At 27.5% G+C, this 18,260-nt stretch overlaps 3 protein-coding genes across 4 annotated transcripts; all 3 read left to right on the top strand.

Annotated features, from left to right (window-relative positions):
• The first annotated feature begins 1,714 nt into the window (after positions 1 to 1,714).
• Positions 1,715 to 2,980, top strand: LOC117235706. The gene is made up of 5 exons (XM_033497999.1): positions 1,715 to 1,995; positions 2,092 to 2,327; positions 2,423 to 2,486; positions 2,576 to 2,742; positions 2,824 to 2,980. Exons 1-5 carry the CDS (start codon positions 1,912 to 1,914, stop codon positions 2,936 to 2,938), a joined length of 666 nt encoding a protein of 221 aa, XP_033353890.1. The 5' UTR covers positions 1,715 to 1,911; the 3' UTR covers positions 2,939 to 2,980.
• A 679-nt stretch (positions 2,981 to 3,659) lies between these two features.
• On the top strand, positions 3,660 to 9,608 carry LOC117235765 (exportin-2). The gene is made up of 16 exons (XM_033498089.1): positions 3,660 to 3,870; positions 4,431 to 4,576; positions 4,666 to 5,004; positions 5,075 to 5,182; positions 5,262 to 5,354; positions 5,434 to 5,601; positions 5,664 to 5,793; positions 5,879 to 6,042; positions 6,114 to 6,303; positions 6,388 to 6,586; positions 7,066 to 7,326; positions 7,426 to 7,517; positions 7,577 to 7,880; positions 7,951 to 8,118; positions 8,206 to 8,516; positions 8,655 to 9,608. The coding sequence occupies exons 1-16, from the start codon at positions 3,786 to 3,788 to the stop codon at positions 8,798 to 8,800; spliced, it is 2,904 nt and encodes a 967-aa protein (XP_033353980.1). The 5' UTR covers positions 3,660 to 3,785; the 3' UTR covers positions 8,801 to 9,608.
• A 1,555-nt stretch (positions 9,609 to 11,163) lies between these two features.
• Positions 11,164 to 17,872, top strand: LOC117235767 (transmembrane 9 superfamily member 2). Of its 2 annotated transcripts, none has more exons than XM_033498093.1 (15): positions 11,164 to 11,392; positions 12,081 to 12,148; positions 12,239 to 12,332; positions 13,574 to 13,709; positions 13,818 to 13,936; positions 14,062 to 14,188; positions 14,271 to 14,410; positions 14,500 to 14,676; positions 14,935 to 15,091; positions 15,176 to 15,353; positions 15,564 to 15,723; positions 15,865 to 16,016; positions 16,186 to 16,297; positions 16,379 to 16,550; positions 16,633 to 17,872. In XM_033498093.1, the coding sequence occupies exons 1-15, from the start codon at positions 11,264 to 11,266 to the stop codon at positions 16,698 to 16,700; spliced, it is 1,989 nt and encodes a 662-aa protein (XP_033353984.1). In that variant the 5' UTR covers positions 11,164 to 11,263; the 3' UTR covers positions 16,701 to 17,872. The 2 variants fall into 2 exon arrangements, with proteins under 2 accessions (XP_033353984.1, XP_033353985.1); XM_033498094.1 differs by having other exon boundaries at positions 11,165 to 11,392; positions 14,947 to 15,091.
• The last annotated feature ends 388 nt before the right edge of the window (positions 17,873 to 18,260 follow it).

Below are 18,260 nucleotides of genomic sequence, written 5' to 3'. Positions count from 1 at the left end.
TTATAGATATTTAATAGGTAAATAATTAATTTCCAACTGCAGTTTTGTCTGATTAAAGAAATTTTAATCTCTTAATAACGACAAAATTATGATTAGAGGAAATGAAATGTTAATTAGCAATTAATAAAAAACTTTGATTTTCATTCGTGATTTTTATCGACTTATAATTTTAGAGAATATGGAACCTTCCTTGTTATATTCAATAATTAGATTAGACGTCATCGGAGAAACTGGATTTTCGAGTCCCAATTGAAGAGTTTTAGTGACTATAAAATTAATGTACTCTTTTGGTCGTTATTCGTTATCGATTTTGCTCTCATGTTTAGATAAATAAATATCGTTGTTGTTTATATCGCTTTATTAACATTGCTTTCTTTTTCTTATTATAAAATTAAATATAATTTAAAGTATTATTAATAATAAAAAGCACTATTTTTAAACGATTGATAATTGTAAGTAATGTGAATTTAGTGTAATATAATTATTTACAATAATATTACTTTCATTTACACATACAATTATCACTTCAAAATACTTAAATAAATCGCTATTTATGTAACGACGTTATTCCTATTATTTTTGTTAAAATTTTCACCATATAAAATTGTACATTTTATTACTTACCATTTTATATTACTTAAACAGAAGAACATTTTTTCTAATTTCATAAATGAAATACAAACTGAAAAAAATGATTATTCTACTCATATATCACTAAACCTTACCATGTACAGATTACAAAAATACATACTTCAGTTTTGATTTGATTTTCACGGGAAAAAGAGAAGAATTTAGTCGAGAATCTTTCAAGTATTACATACTATCGACCGAAATGAAGTTAAAAATATCGTTGTGAAAATGATCAATCGTTTACGATTTATAATACGTACATAAATTAAAATTCTAAATTACACGTTCCCTATATTTGGAAAGATGCATAGATTCATATTCATAAATAGCATTCGTCTGATGACGCAGACGTTTTAATTACTAATCGCACAGCTGAACGTAATCCGATTGTTTGACAAGTTTGGTACAATGCCGTGATTTGCATCGTTTCAATAGTATTTGATGTCTTTTGAACATTAATAACAATTCGATTCGTATTAGTGGCTCTCTCTCTCTCTCTCTCTTTATATATATATATATATATATATATATATTTATTTATTTATTTTTTTTTTAATGATAAAAGTTATATATCTATAATAAATAAATTATTTAAAATTAAAAATGATAAAAAAAATTTGGAAATCATAATTTGCATATCCCATATTTATGTATATAAGTATGATTAGACCATGTCTTAAAAATATGTTTATGAACATTTAAAAACATTTTTAACCTAACATATGTGTTATCAAAGAAGAAATTTCCTTTCTGATATTATCTCTACCTCGTTCACGATCATATAAATAGGTCTCGATACGCGCTAGGGAGAACCGTTCGAAAATTGAGTCAGGTCTAGTCATAAAAGATCAACATGGAAGGTCACTAAAGCCGTCGTTCTTGCAAAACAGACAGAGATGAGTAGAATATCTCTGTTTTTGTTTGAAATATTTATAACATATCACGCATGCGTAGAACGACGGCTTCCTTGTCATCCATGTTGATTTTTCGCAACTAGTCACGACTCAATTTTCAATCGGTTTTCCCTAGCGAATATCGAGATTTGTTTATATAGTCTACATACATAATATTTAATATAATACATAACATACGATTACATACATACAAACATATATATAGATATGCATGTAATTTGATGTTTTCTCTATAGAGGTCTCGACAGACGTACTTTTTGTAGCTATAACATCTTTTCAACAGATAAGCATAGATAAAAATTCAAAAAATTTGATGGATCATCTAGCAGATTGAAAGGCTTAAATTATATTAATAAAATAACAAAATATGACTGAATCTTCGAAGAAAATGGAAGATATTTACGAAGAATTTACTAACCAAGTAGATCGAATTAATTATCTAATTAAACAGGTAGTCGTTTTATTCATTCATTTTTATTTTCCATTTGTAAGAAATAAAGTTGAGTTTATTAATAACTGACTATACATTTTATTCTTTCGTTGAAAGTTCACTGAGTTAGAAGAAACGAATGGCAAACAGAAAAAGGATCGATATTACTGGAACTCACATTTGTCTACTTTATCGATGAACATTTGGGCAGGTCAGGTGAAATATTTGGAACTTCAAAAAAAAGAAGCTAGTCTTAAAAAAGCAATATCGAAGGCTACAAATGTGATTGATCTTAAACAACAAGAATTGAAAGATTTAATAACAAAAAGAACAACATATTTCACGAAACAATGGTTTGATTTTCTTTCTAAAGAAATTGTTTACTTTAATGAATAAAAAATCATTGACAAAAAATAATAATTTTATGAGAAGTTTTCTTTATTTTCAGCGATAAATTTCGAATTAAAGGCATAAGGTATACAAACAATTTTCTGCATGCACAGACAGAATATGTACGTTCATTTATATATATTCTGCATCGTAAATATATTGTATCTTATAATTGTGAATATATAATAAATAATTAGTATCCTTTTCATAGACAAATAAAAATTTACGTGATAAAATTGAAGAATTTCAAAAGCAGTATCAACAAATGTATAACGAATTGCCAACGTTTGCAGAAAAATTATCAAACCTAGAAACAATATCAAACTCTGAAGAAACTGAAACAGCATCGAAAGTTAATTTCGTTTTGACGAATATAACGTAAGCGCAATTAATTTTTGCTATAATTATCAATTTAGGTATATTCTCAATAATTGTGTGTCTCTTAAATGCTATATATAGGACAATTAATACTTATAAATTATTACAAATTACATGTGCTCAAAATATGCTAAGAAAGCTGGAGAATGAAATTAAACAGAAGAGAATGATACTTAATAATGTTCAAAATAAGTGATTACTAATATAAGTTAATATATATTACTATTATACTGCAATAATAAAATACATTAATATAAAGATTAAAACTGTTTTATTTATACCATTATACCCTATATTTTGAAATAGAATAATAATATAAAATAGGAATATAAATTAAATATTCGGCTTAAATGTTAATTTTTCTATTAATTGTAAAATACATTTAATATTTGTATTTATTATTTATTATTTATTTTATTTATTTATTTATTTTCACCACCCATACCTTGCAGTTTTTGGATACAATTATTGCTTGTCATAAAACATGAAGCTTACGAATCTTAAATGTTTTACTTAAAACCTCGAACTTAAAGAGTTCATTCCTATTTTCTACCTTTTTAAATTAGATATAAAATGTCATTCTTAAAAAATACATAAACAAGTAACGTTGAATTATAATAATTGTACGAAAATTATCGTGCAATCTAAAGTTTAATAATTAATCAAACGCAAATTTATCGATTTTTCAACCTCAATAAATCTCATTTCTTACTAAAAAAAAAAAAGGATTAATGTGAATTTTAATAAACCATACATCCATGATTTATTCCAATTGTCATTTTTAATTTATCCTTTCCTTGCAGAGAAATTTTTTACTATCATAACCTACACAAATAAAATAAAATATATTATCCCGCTTGGTTTCAACAAAAACGTTTCCCGCGTAAACCATTGTAGAAAGCGCTAACGCCAACAGGCAACGATCATTGGTTAGAAAATTGAATTTATCAAAAGCCGGTGTATTGCGTTGTTTCAAGATATTTTTCTGAAGATTTCATATTTTTTCGAATTGAGAGTATACAGAATTTTTACAACAAGCCATTATGGAACTCACCGATGACAACTTGCTTACACTCAGTGAATATTTAAAGCATACACTTAGCCCCGATGTAAATGTTAGACGGCCAGGTGAATATAACCTCTCTATTAATCAGAAGTTCTTAATTGAAAATATTTTATATAATCCCGAACATGTGTACATTCCTATTTGTAAAAATAGTTTATATTTAAATTTTTTGTTTAATTACTTTGATCATCATTTGCAATTTGATTCGTCTGCTATTAGAGGAAATTTGGCATGTGGATATCAACAAGTACTTTATTTTTCTTTCAACTATTTGAAAAACAGAGATAACTTAATACTAATAAAATCGTTTTAAATATAGATATGTATCGATTGAATTTCCAGAAAGACATCGAAAGATGTCCTATACTTTCGATTTCCCATTTTTTATTAAATAACATAACTTGTGTTGATAAAATATTATGTTTTCACCTATTTAAGATCAACAAGATACATAGTTTATAATGTTTAGTTTGTGATTTTGGTCTTTTGTTTTAATGTTTTATGAATTTTTTACAGAGAAATAACTTCTATATTTATATTTCTTATGTATAAATTAAAAAAAAATATATATATATACACGTATTTTACTGAATTCATGAATTATTTGTTTTTTATGCTTTAGCCGAAAAATTTTTAGAATCAGTTGAAATAAATCAAAATTATCCATTACTTCTTTTACATCTTGTGGATAAGTCTGAAATCAATATAACTATAAGAATCGCTGGAGCGGTTGCATTTAAAAATTATGTAAAACGTAATTGGAAAGTGGTAATTATTTACATTATTTATGTAACTTTTATTATAACATTTTTCTAATAAATTTATCCTTAATTATAACATAATTTATTTGTACCTAGGGAGAAGATTCTGTAGATCGTATACATGCGCAAGATAGGGATGCTATAAAAAAATTAATTGTTAATCTAATGCTGCATTCTCCTGATTCTGTTCAAAAACAGTTATCTGATGCTGTTTCAATAGTTGGAAAGTATGATTTCCCAAATAAATGGCCAGAGCTTATCGATCAAATGGTTGACAAATTCAATACAGGCGATTTTCATGTTATCAATGGTGTCTTACATACAGCACATTCATTATTTAAAAGATATAGATATGAATTTAAAAGTCAGAGCCTATGGACTGAGATAAAATTTGTATTGGATAGATTTGCTAAACCTTTGACAGATCTATTTGTTGTAAGAATTTTATTTTATAGTTTCTCCTCTAATTATTCTTTATTAATTATTCCCTTAAATTTTATTTTAGGCTACAATGAATCTAATGCAAGTACATGCAAACAATATAGATGCATTGAAAGTTATATATAGCTCTTTGGTAATTTTATCCAAGGTGTTCTACTCTCTTAATTTCCAAGTGAGTAAAAGACACAGACGATATAATCAATATAAAGTGTTAAATTTCTTTACTGAAACTATATATCCTTTATTTTTAGGATTTACCAGAATTTTTTGAAGACAATATGGCTGTGTGGATGAGGAATTTTCATATTTTGTTGAATACAAATGTTCCCTCTCTTCAATCTACTGTAGTGTTATATATAAATTTGTTATTATATTTTTAATTCTAGTAATATGTGTATGTTACAATGTTTGACTTATGCATAGGACGAAGAAGAACCAGGAGTAATTGAACAGTTAAAGTCACAAGTTTGTGACAATATTGGCCTTTATGCTCAGAAATATGATGAAGAGTTTCAACCATACTTACCTGAATTCGTAACTGCTGTATGGAATTTACTAACATCGACTGGGCAACAACCAAAATATGATACTGTAGGTAAATTTTATATATAGTATACATATTGAAATTGATCTAATTTTTTATATTCTTGCAGCTAGTTTCGAATGCCTTGCAATTTTTAGCAACAGTAGCTGACCGTGCTCAATATAGAAACTTGTTCGAAGATCCAACCACTTTGAGCAATATTTGTGAAAAGGTTATAATACCTAATATGGAATTTAGAGGTAATTACTATTAATCTTATATTAAAAGTATATTCTTTATGTGTCTTGTACTTTGCATAAAAAGAAAATTTAATATATTTAATAGAGTCGGATAATGAATTATTTGAGGATAATCCTGAGGAATATATCAGGCGAGATATTGAGGGTAGCGATGTCGATACACGAAGACGTGCTGCCTGTGATTTAGTTAAAGTACTTTCTAAATATTTTGAAGCGAAAATAATGGAAATTTTTGGTGCCTATATACAGGTAAGTAAACAAGAGCATGCAAACAAAATTGACTTATACATATCATTGCATTTTTTTTTGGTAATTGTTAGGTGATGTTACAAAATTATGCTGATAAACCAGTTGAAAATTGGCGCAGTAAGGATGCTGCAATTTATCTAGTCACCAGTAGTGCAAGCAAAGCTCAAACACAAAAACATGGTGTTACGCAGAGCAGCGAGCTTGTTTCGTTACCTCAATTTGCAATGCAACATATTGAACCGGAGTTAGTCAAACCAAATGGTACATACGATCATTAAACTTACTAAAATTAAATTTATTCCATAAATCTCTTAAAGCATTAAAAAATTTGAATATTGTTTCCAGTGAATGAATTTTCTGTACTTAAAGCTGATGCAATTAAATTTATAATGACCTTCAGATCAATATTGCCAAGAGAAATGATAATTGGTAGTTTACCACAACTAATTAGGCATTTAAGTGCTTCAAATATCGTTGTACACACATATGCTGCTTGCACGATTGAAAAAATACTCGCAATGAAAGGACCCGATAATACACCTTTGTAAGAAAATCGATTGCTTTATTTACCAATAATATTACATTAAGTCATAAGTAATGTCACTTTTGAATAAATTTTCAGAGATATTTTTCATAGAAAAGCTATTGGTCTGTAAATTTTTAACTATCGAAATAAAATAAATCTATAAATGTTGGACTATAATTAAAAAAATTTTTAGATGATCGAAAAAAAAAAACAGATATTCGACCTGATCATATGCAACAAAAAATGTTAGTGAATTGAAGTTTTCTCTCGTCGACCTTATGACCTTCGTGTCATAATAAAAATTTTTATGCAAGAATATATATTGACATTCGTCAAATGAAAACCTACTGACTTTTATAAATAAGGGTATTGAAAAAAGTATACATGCAGACTGCTTTCCTTTTATGAAAAATAACTCTAAATATATTACTTATGATTTATTTTAATATCATTATTTCGATGTGCATATTTTCTAAATTACCAAATTTTATTTATAGAGTTAAAGCAAATGATTTATCACCATTGACGTCGGATTTATTAAAGGGTCTATTTGCATGTTTAAATACACCTGGCTCAGAAGAAAACGAATATGTAATGAAAGCTATCATGAGAAGCTTCGGTGTTCTACAAGAGGTGATTGTACCATTCTTAGCAGATCTTCTCCCAAAACTTACAGAAAAACTTTCTATTGTATCTAAAAATCCAAGTCGTCCCAATTTTAACCATTATCTCTTCGAAACATTTGCTTTATCAATTAAGTAAGTAATATAAATTATACAATAAGAATAAAATGGAATGCAAACGAGGGGACATTAGAAACAAAAAAATTAAAATATATATATGTAATATAATTTTAGAATCGTTTGTAAAACACACAAAGTTGCAGTATCGTCATTTGAAGAAGCACTGTTCCCAATTTTTCAAGAAATCTTACAACAAGATGTTTTAGGTAAAATATTTCATTTGACATAATTCTATTCCCTATCTTTTCTAATCGATGCTTTTCAGAATTTCTACCATACGTTTTTCAAATCCTTGCTTTACTTCTGGAACTACGAACGACACAGGATATGCCAGAAGCGTATTTGGCTTTGTTCCCTTGTCTATTATCATCCGTTTTATTTGAACGCCAAGCTAATATTCACCCATTAAATCGATTATTAAGAGCTTTCATTAGTCATGGTGCACATCATATCGTAGCACAAGATAAGACAAATGGTTTATTAGGTGTATTCCAAAAATTGATTGCCTCAAAGGCTAATGATCACGAAGGTTTCCTATTATTACAAAGTATTATTGAATATTTTGCACCGTAAGTTTTCTCACTAGATTATTTTTATGTCACTTTATCATCTATATTAATAATAGCATAATATTTTTAGGAATGTATTAGAACCATATATGAAACAAATTTTTGTGCTATTGTTCCAAAGACTTTCATCTTCGAAAACGACAAAATTTGTAAAGGGTCTAATCGTATTTTTTGCGTACTATATTATTAGATATGGCTCAAATAATTTGGTTACAATTATTGATCAAATACAATCTCGGTAAGTTTCTTTCCATTAAAAATTTAAAAAATAAATATATGATTAAAATTAATCAATATTCACGATACATAAATAATATATTTGCAGAATGTTTGGTATGGTTGTAGAACGCGTATTAATAGCAGATATGCAAAAAGTATCAGGTGATATCGAACGAAAAGTAACTGCTGTGGGAATGTCAAATTTACTAATTGATTGCCCAATGATACTAGAAAGGCCATATAATACATATTATCCCCGTTTATTAGCAACGTTAGTAGAATTTTTCGAATTACCACAGGATCAGACTACATTATCCGAAGATAATATATTCCCAGAAACTGAAGATACGCCTGGGTATCAAGTAGGATATAGTCAACTGCTTTGTGGAAAAAATCCTCCAAAAGATCCTCTGGAAGGTATTAACACAAAAATACTTTTATCTTATTATATTAGCTTTAATAAAATACTTACATATTATTCGTTTAATATATTTTGATAAATAACTGTTAAAGATTTAATCAATTTAATAAATTTTATTTTTCTTTAATAAATAGCTATTGGCGACGTACGTTTACATTTAGCACAAGGATTAGCAAGATTGTCACCAAGACAATTACTTAGTATTCTTGACCAAATTCCAGAACCTAATGCAAACCACCTGAGAGGCTACCTTCAAACGGTTGGCATTACCGTTGCATAATACGAGCTAGATGTCCGAGATAGACTAAAAATTCATCTGATTGCTCGGAAAATAAACAACATTGAATTGAATAAATTATAACAAAGAAGTGAAAGAGGTTGTTTTCCGGCATTTATATCATGAACATTTGCGAGACTGAACATCGTATCGTTTATCTATCATGTAATTGAACATTTCAACAATTATTTATCATTTTCATGTGATATATTGTACGGAGTCTATGACACTAAAACTGATTAAAAAAAGGAAAATATGCTAAAACTTTAGCACAAAAATCATTAAAAATAATCAGCTGCTGCGTATTATTTGTATGTGGAAACATTCCTGAGGAATTACTTAAATCAGTTCACATTTTGTACAATAACAAGGACGACAAGCGCGTCTTTTTAAATTAACTGGTCTCTTGTCTAAAAAATACGTGAATGTCTAATTAAATGATACTGTATCGACTAATGGCCTGTGAGTAAATTAATTGTTGAATACTTTTTAACTTAGATATACAATTTTTATGGTTATTATCTCTGTAAAGATTGTTGAACAAAAATTTTAATTGCATTTTGTATTTTAAACGAATTCGTTTCTATCTTCGTTCCCTGTCATTAACAATTGTAGAATAAAACATCGACTTGTAAGTCTTCCATAAGTAATGTATGACATTGTAATATACTTATAGGAAATGTATGACTATAAAAGAATGAAATGAAATAACTTCACAATGATGAAATTATCTTACGTTTTGTCAAAAGATATTGCAAACATGTTATTTACTAACTTTTTCAATAAAATAAAATCCAAGTGTGGGATTTTTTATGTTGATAAAAGTAAATCTTTTTAGGCCATTTATGCAATAATAGCAACAATAAAGTAAGGCAATATCAAGATTTATACAGTGGAGAAATCAACAAAGGGACGGCTCTGTGTGAAAAAAAAGCTGAAAATGTTGAATAAAATTTCTTTATATGAAGTTTTATTTACAGAAAAACAGTTCGAAAATTTATCAGGTCTATTTGAACTTAGCTAGTTCTGAACTAAACAGGAGTGAATAGACGGCAGGAAATTATTCTGCATGTAAAAACAAGCCCTAAATATAAAATCAAATTTTGCCATAAGACGCTTCGTTTTTAGGAAAATTAAATTTTAAAATTTATCAAATACGTATGTATCAGGCCCATTCTTAAATAAAAATATTCAAACTCTATTTTTTTTTTAAATCAAGACCTTAAATGGCTTAAATAGACAAATTGTATCACGCGTGAATTTTAATCTATACTCTTTACTTATTTTCATATGTAGAATAACCTCCCACTGATTATCTACTCATCGGTAATTAGCCAAATTTATATATGCTAAATAATTTTTCAAATTCGATTTTATCAAAAAACAGCAAACATCGTATGAAAAGATTGTATTTTATAATTTCAATTAACTTTTTCATGTAGAATCGCTCTCTTACTCATTACTCATTACTCACCATGGTTATTGGAACATTGCATTTTTAAATCGTTAAAGCTTCATTTTTTCTTAAAAAAATGTTTTATATAATTATATATTATTTGAATTTATTAATTGATATAAAAGTAATTATACAATTTATAGATTTTTTCTAGTTATTTGACTTCAGTCTTTTTCATAAACTTGTAAAGTATGGTATAATAAGAGGGTGATTCTGTGTGAAAAATAAATTGAAAATATGCAATAAAATGTTTTCACACTGTGCTTTTTTTTTTTTTTTTTTGAGAAAATCGAATTTAAAAATTTGTTTCTATACGTATATGAACTTCGCTAATACCGACTAGGTACAAACTGAAATAAGTAAACAATTAACAAGAGATTCTTTTATATGTAAAAATAAATAAAAAATGTAGAATAACATTTTTTCGTTTAAGTCCTCATTTTGAAGAAAACAGTGTTTGAACATGTTTAGCTAAGAATTGTTTCAGTATACCTATATCTGATAACATTTTAAATTTAATTTTCTCAAAAACAATGAATTTTTTATGAAAAAATTTTGTTCTATATCTTCAATTAATTTTCCCTGTTTTCGTATTATAGAGATATCCTGTCAATCATTCTCCTAATTTCTAGTTTTAGTTCCAATTATATAAACAAATTTTATTCGATATTTCCAATTTATGTTTTTAAGTATAATTACTCCCTTGGTATTTGTACCATGACTATTGGGACAGATTGTATAATAAATTCTCAATATCAGTAAGCTTAAAAGCTCGAAAAATAAATTTTAATTGATATTTGTTTCTACGATTCGAAATCAGAGTTAGCAATTGGCAATTAGAAGTTCGATAGTATGAAAAGCGAGATTGCTACGCGTAGAGGTAACCAATCTATCTAGAATTCGTTATCAATGACAGTATCATGGTAGTGTAGGGTCCGATGTTTTTCATATAGCAATTGACATATACTTGCACTAGGCAAGTAGTTAGTAAGGACGAACAACAATACACAATGGCGAGAATAATTTTACTGTGGTTACTGTTCGTTGTATGTCTAATTCACCACTCATCGACTTTTTATTTACCGGGTCTAGCACCGGTAAATTATTGCAAGGCCGGAGAAACCTCTGAAACGTGTAAAGTGCGTATAAAGATTATTTTTTACTATTTTAAGAATTGGTTATGATCATGTATATTTAGTTTATCACTTTTTTTCTCCTTTTTCTCTAATATACATCCTTCATATTCGTCAATTATAATAATCATTACATTTTGATCGTACAGTCTAATGTAATTTTTATTTTTCGTATTATTTTAATTAAGAAGTAATTTTTAATAATTGTAAATATGTTTCGATGTGGCCTTTCGTGACATATGACTCATAACAGCGAAATTGAGGCACGAAAGATTTGGAAAAAATATTTAATTGCTTATACAATCTGACTAGAATGTTCGTAAATCGACCTTACACGAACATGTAGGTACTTTACATTTTGTACGATTTATGACGAAACGTCAGCTGTTCAAATATGTTGTGTTTGAAAGCATAATAATTACATATGTATCTTTTAAATTTAAGTATTTCTAAATTTTCGAATTTGTATTTATTAACTTCATTATAAATGTCATAATTATAAAAAATTCATAAAAATTTAATCAAAAGCTCCCACATTTAAAAGTAATAAAAAATAATAATCATAAATTATTTATAATTACAATGTAATAATAATTATATATTACGTAAGTGTAATAATTGATGTATTACATAAATATAATGTATGTAATCTATAATTTATTGTGTTTTATTAGATAATGTTTATTTCTTTCAGTCCGAGATTAAACTGTATGTAAATCGTCTAAATACTGAGAAATATGTAATACCATATGAATATCATCAGTAAGTTTTCATAAGAAACACATATATAATTGATAACATCTTTTAATCTCGTAGAAGTTTGAATTGTTATACCAAGAATTCTTTTTTTAGCTTTGATTTTTGTCCTTCCGATGAAACTCAGAGTCCTGTTGAAAACTTAGGACAAGTTGTTTTTGGAGAACGTATAAGGCCTTCTCCTTACAAGGTATGATAAAAAAGAAACCTTCGAATCATTCGTTATATTCAATTATATTTATTTTTGTATATTTTATGCATTTAACACATTCAATATGGAAAATAAATGTTGTGTCCGTATACGCGAATGTCAGTGGGATAGCAGGAAGTGAAATTTACGAGCCTATTCAAAAAACTGAGTTCATCGGGATTTTGAGTAAGACTTACATTTCAAAAAATTTCTAAAATTGATTTTATACTTTTTGCCCTTAAGTACATATCACCGCATTTTTATCACCTTGTCAAAATAAAGTTATCTTGTGTAATCGAACATTCGCGAAGTTTCACACGGTTTACCGGGGTTCAATTTCAATACTCGAAATCGTTCTTATCTGTTTTAAGTTTTGAAACTACTCGAACAATTAATTTTCATGGGTGTTTGAGATCATAACGTTCGTTGTATTTTAATTTATCTCAAAGGACACAACATGAGAATTCCTACCTGTTATACTGCTTATAATTAATATTTTCGGATTATGTCGATATGTGGATAACATCAACATTTAGCGAATACTTAATTGATTAATGTGGACCTATATTTTATATCATAAAATCTTCATTCTATCATGCTTAAGCTTGCACACATTATTTAAAATTTTTTTTAAACTGTGTATACAGCTTGTATGCACATAATCTGTCCACAAAATATTATGTCATGCTATAGGGAATTGTTGAATTCATCTTAACATCAGCTATAACATTGTAAAGTTAAAAATAGAGTGTCGTATTAAAAATTCAATATGACCTTGATTCTTTATTGTAAAAAGAACTGTTTGGAAATTTTTTAAGTTACAATTTATAGCAAATTGAAAAGTAATTAACTCTCATCGGAAACATTATTTTGTCAGACTATTGGAAATCCCTGAAAAATTATGACAATGGTTATTTTCTATCTTCCATTTTTTCTTTGGAACAGTGATTTAATATATTGTTATTTTCTATCTTCCATTTTTTCTTTGGAACAGTGATTTAATATATTGTTCATTTGCTAGAATAGTGACATAATTCAAAAGTAACAACTTTAGAGAAAAACAAGTTTAAATGTTTTCTACATACGAAAACTGTTCTTTTTGCATCTATGAGTCAAATACAATTTGTATGTAGTAACATCAATGCAAATGAAAAAATTTTATGATATAAAAAAGTTGGCTCCCTAGCTTATGTATAATATGAATATGTATAATAAAAGATATAAATTATGTAAATTTTCAGCTAGAGTTCATGAAAAATGTTAATTGTGACGTTGTGTGTAAAAGATCATATCAAGGTGGAAATAAAGATTCAGAAAAGAAATTGGAATTTTTGAGGAAAGGAATGGCATTTAAATATCAGCATCATTGGATAGTTGGTAATATCTTAGTGATAAAACAAGTTGAATCCGGAAAACCTTTATTATTGTTCATATCACCATGTTAATAAGTTCCTTCTCTTTTTTCCTTTTTTTTTTTTCTTATAGATAATATGCCTGTTACGTGGTGTTATCAGTTAGAGGATGAAAGACAATATTGTAGTACTGGATTTCCTATGGGATGCTTCTTGCGAGATTCAAGATCTCAACAGGACTGTACTGTTAATGTAAATTTAAAGTATTATTATTTCTGAATCAAAAACCGAAAGTTCATTAATAGTAGATTGAAAAAATTCCTTAAACTTACAGAAAATACGCGCTAAGTGAAATTAATCAATTTGTTCTTTATTAGGATGCATATAACAAAAGAGAAAACAGTTATTACCTATATAATCATGTAGACCTTACGATCACGTATCATAGCGGTGTTAAAGAAGAATGGGGATCTGCATTTAAGGAAAATGGAGGACGTATAATATGTAAGGACTGAAATTTCATTTGTATGCTGTTAAACTTGCAATGCTAATTTTTAACGAAATTTATGTTTATTTTCTTTAATAGCTGTTAAAGTGGTTCCTCGTAGTATTAAACATGGTACTGTTGTTAACTGTGAGCACAAAGAAGCATTAGATATACCACACAGTCCACTTTCTGTTGGGAAAAACTTAGATATTACTTACACATACTCTGTGACGTATATTGTAAGCATTTACAATAACAAATTAAGTGCAATCTATACCTTGATAGTATAGTTTTTAAACAAAAAATACGATTATATTTTTTATTTTAGGAAAACAGTACAATCAAATGGTCATCTAGATGGGATTATATCTTAGAATCTATGCCGCATACAAATATCCAGTGGTTTAGTATTCTTAATTCATTAATAATTGTTTTGTTCCTTTCTGGAATGGTGGCCATGATATTGCTCCGAACATTACACAAAGATATTGCGAGATACAATCAGGTACACTAATGAAATGCTATTTGTTAACTTTTGTTTCATTTTACTTGAATTAGAAAGTTTCATTCTGTTTTAATTGATAAATTTAATATGTATTTCATTTTTATTTATTTACATATTATTCAAATCATCTCATTCTCTTTGAAGTTACTAAAATGACGGTATTATCTCATTAATTAACAAGAACGTATGACACGATGTTTGGTTTTGTTTTATATCATAAAGCTGTGATGTTCCCTTGTCTGTGTTTCAATAACGCAGGCTTCCTTCCAGATAGAATCAGGAGAAGACGCACATGAAGAATTTGGCTGGAAATTAGTTCATGGTGATGTATTTCGACCTCCTCGCAAAGGAATGTTATTATCAGTTTTACTCGGGTCTGGTGTTCAAGTGTTTTATATGACACTTGTAACACTTGGTAAGTTTCTAAATCTACATGCATAAGTGTATTTACTTGATATATAAACAGAAAAAATATAAAGTTTCATTTTACATTCCACAGCATTTGCGTGTTTAGGATTTTTATCTCCAGCAAACAGAGGAGCTTTAATGACTTGTGCCATGGTTTTATATGTTTGCCTCGGAGCTACTGCTGGTTATGTATCTGCTAGAATATATAAAAGCTTCGGTGGTGAAAAATGGAAATCGAACGTTGTACTTACATCTATGTTGAGTCCTGGGTAATACGATTTATTTAATAAATATATATGCACATGTGTGTGATAAATACAACTAGTCTATAAAGCTATACAATCTGAAAATCAAAGTTAATAACAGTTCATCCTTTGGCTATGATCCTTTTAATAATTTATGTAAATACATATTTACTTTATATTTAAAATATCGTGAGTATGAAGACGAATTTTATAAAAATGTATTTTTATTTACAGAATTGTATTCAGTTTATTCTTTATAATGAATTTAATATTTTGGGCAAATGAAAGTTCAGCTGCAGTACCATTCAGCACCCTTATTGCTCTTCTAGCACTTTGGTTTGGAGTATCTCTTCCATTAACATTTATTGGTGCTTATTTCGGATTCCGGAAAAGGGTAAAGACTTCTTTTACCAACAAAAATAGTGTAGAATGTTCTTATATATATATAGAAGCAGTAGCGTTGTTCTGTAGAAATTCTATTGACAAAACATAAGATTTCAAAGAAGAAATTCATTAGTAACGAATTTTATTTTAGTCTTTGGAGCATCCTGTTAGAACCAATCAGATTCCTAGACAAATACCAGAACAAAGTTTTTATACTCAACCAATACCTGGTGTAATAATGGGTGGAGTTCTACCTTTCGGATGTATATTTATACAATTATTCTTTATACTTAATTCTTTATGGTAAATATCACATTTTAAAAACCTAGTAGCTTTAATAACATAGATAATATAAGTTATAAGCATCATTAATTCCACTGATCAGCTTTATTTATTCTAATTACTTCCACTTACTACTAAGTCTAATATTTTTAATATACAAAATATTTAAACTTTAATTAATCTGTTTCAGGTCAAGTCAGGTGTATTACATGTTTGGATTTCTCTTTTTGGTATTTGTTATACTCGTAATTACATGTTCAGAAACGACGATTTTACTTTGCTATTTCCATCTTTGTGCGGAAGTAAATAAATGGCCTTTTATTAATAAAATAAATAAAACATTTCTCAAGATACATATATTCAAATCATCTTTTTTGTTTTAGGATTATCATTGGTGGTGGCGTAGTTTCCTAACATCTGGATTTACTGCGTTCTATTTATTAATATATTGCATACATTTTTTCATGACTAAGTTGGAAATAGAAGATGCTACATCTACGTTCCTTTACTTTGGTTATACTTGTATTATGGTTTACTTATTCTTCGTTTTAACAGGTAAAATATTTATTTCTTCTACAATAATAAAATGTTAATATTTTTAAATAAAAAATTATTGCGTATTTTATGTATTAAATAGGATCAATTGGCTTCTTTGCCTGTTTCTGGTTCGTGCGAAAGATCTACAGTGTCGTAAAAGTCGACTAATGTATCAAATGATACTTATCGAAATAAACTGAATGTGGTACGAATAAAATAGTCATAGAAATGAATGATAATTGATATCAGTTTCGAAAAAGACGGTGTTAACGTACAAGCATCAAGTCCTTTTTATGCGCAAGTGTTAGCATCAACTCCTTTTTATGTGCAAGTGTTCTAGTTTCAATTTATTTATTGTCTCAATTATAGATATTTCATGCAATTAAATATTTCAGATATTACTTATTATTTATGTTATTAATAATAAATAAAGTATAACAATAATATTACAAATTAGTACAAAAAATACTGTTTGATAATGATAATAGTCATAAGAAGCGTTTGTTTTATTTTGCAAGATTTCCAAAGAAGTATTATTTGCCAAAATTGTTTTTATACATTTTCTTGCTTCTTGAAACATGCGCATAAAAAGGGTTACAAATCAGGTCATTAATTTGACCTGCTACCTGAAAACCAGGAGACAAAATGTTTGAAATTTATCAGCATAACATTGATGTGTTTATTGTTAACTGCAGTAAAGACTCTATAATTGTTTGTAAAGGATTGCACTTTAACTCTATGTTTTATTCAAGATTTAATTGCATTTAAGATACATATCTATTATATTCAATATCGCCTTCGTGAGACGATACCAAAGCAACGACAAATCTTATTTTAATTTCTATTTACTACTCGCTATCTCAGAATGAACCGTTATAGAGTCTTTAGCGTACTTGTCAGTATGCATTCTTTTGATAACGAGATAAGTGTATCAAAGCTATAAAGATACGTGTATACATTTTACAAATGAATTGTGCAATCCAGATGTAATGTATAATTATTAGATACATTTGTTTACAATAATAAGCTGATAAACTAAAGATATTAATCAACAATGTAAATAAGAAAAGACTTTTGTCTTGTAATCGTCAAGTAGTCTCTCGAATTCTTTGGACTATAAATTTGAATTGTAATATGTACACACATTTTTTATCATGTTTGTAAGATCGAGTCCTTTGCATTCTGTATTACACAGCTTAACTCTTTAAGTTGAATATATTATAAAATTTATAAATGGTTGCGTAAAAGTAATTTAATCTTTTTTCGATATAAGCAAAGAAAGAAATATGTATGTATATTAAGTTAATTTACTTGTAATACATACACACGTATAAATACGACCACAAAGGATGAATTTCGTTAAAATTTTAAGTATATTGTGAAATACAAAATTTTAGGCAAAATATTATTTATAGGCTCTAAAAAAGATATTCTTTTCAGGCGTTAGAAACTGTCATATAATCGATTCATGTGCTCGAAATAATTTCAAAGAACAATTATAGAAAGCCAAATTTAGTGAAAATATCGATTCTAGCCGGATTCATATAACTATTCTATCAAACGTTTTGATTATAGTTCTTTATTATAATGTTGTTCCGTTTTAGATAATTCAAATATTATATAAAAAAGGAACAAAATATATATAAAAAGAAAGTTTCCTTCTTTTGGTTCTTGGAAAGTTGATTCAGAAGAGACATTTATGATAATAAATACTTTTAAAATTATAAA

The sequence above is a fragment of the Bombus vosnesenskii genome, unplaced genomic scaffold, assembly GCF_011952255.1.
Source record: "Bombus vosnesenskii isolate JDL3184/JDL3185 unplaced genomic scaffold, Bvos_JDL3184-5_v1.1 scf7180000013319, whole genome shotgun sequence".
In the NCBI taxonomy this organism is placed as follows: domain Eukaryota; kingdom Metazoa; phylum Arthropoda; class Insecta; order Hymenoptera; family Apidae; genus Bombus; species Bombus vosnesenskii.
The sequence above is the reverse complement of the archived record's forward strand: the minus strand, read 5'-3'. Positions and strand labels throughout refer to the sequence as shown.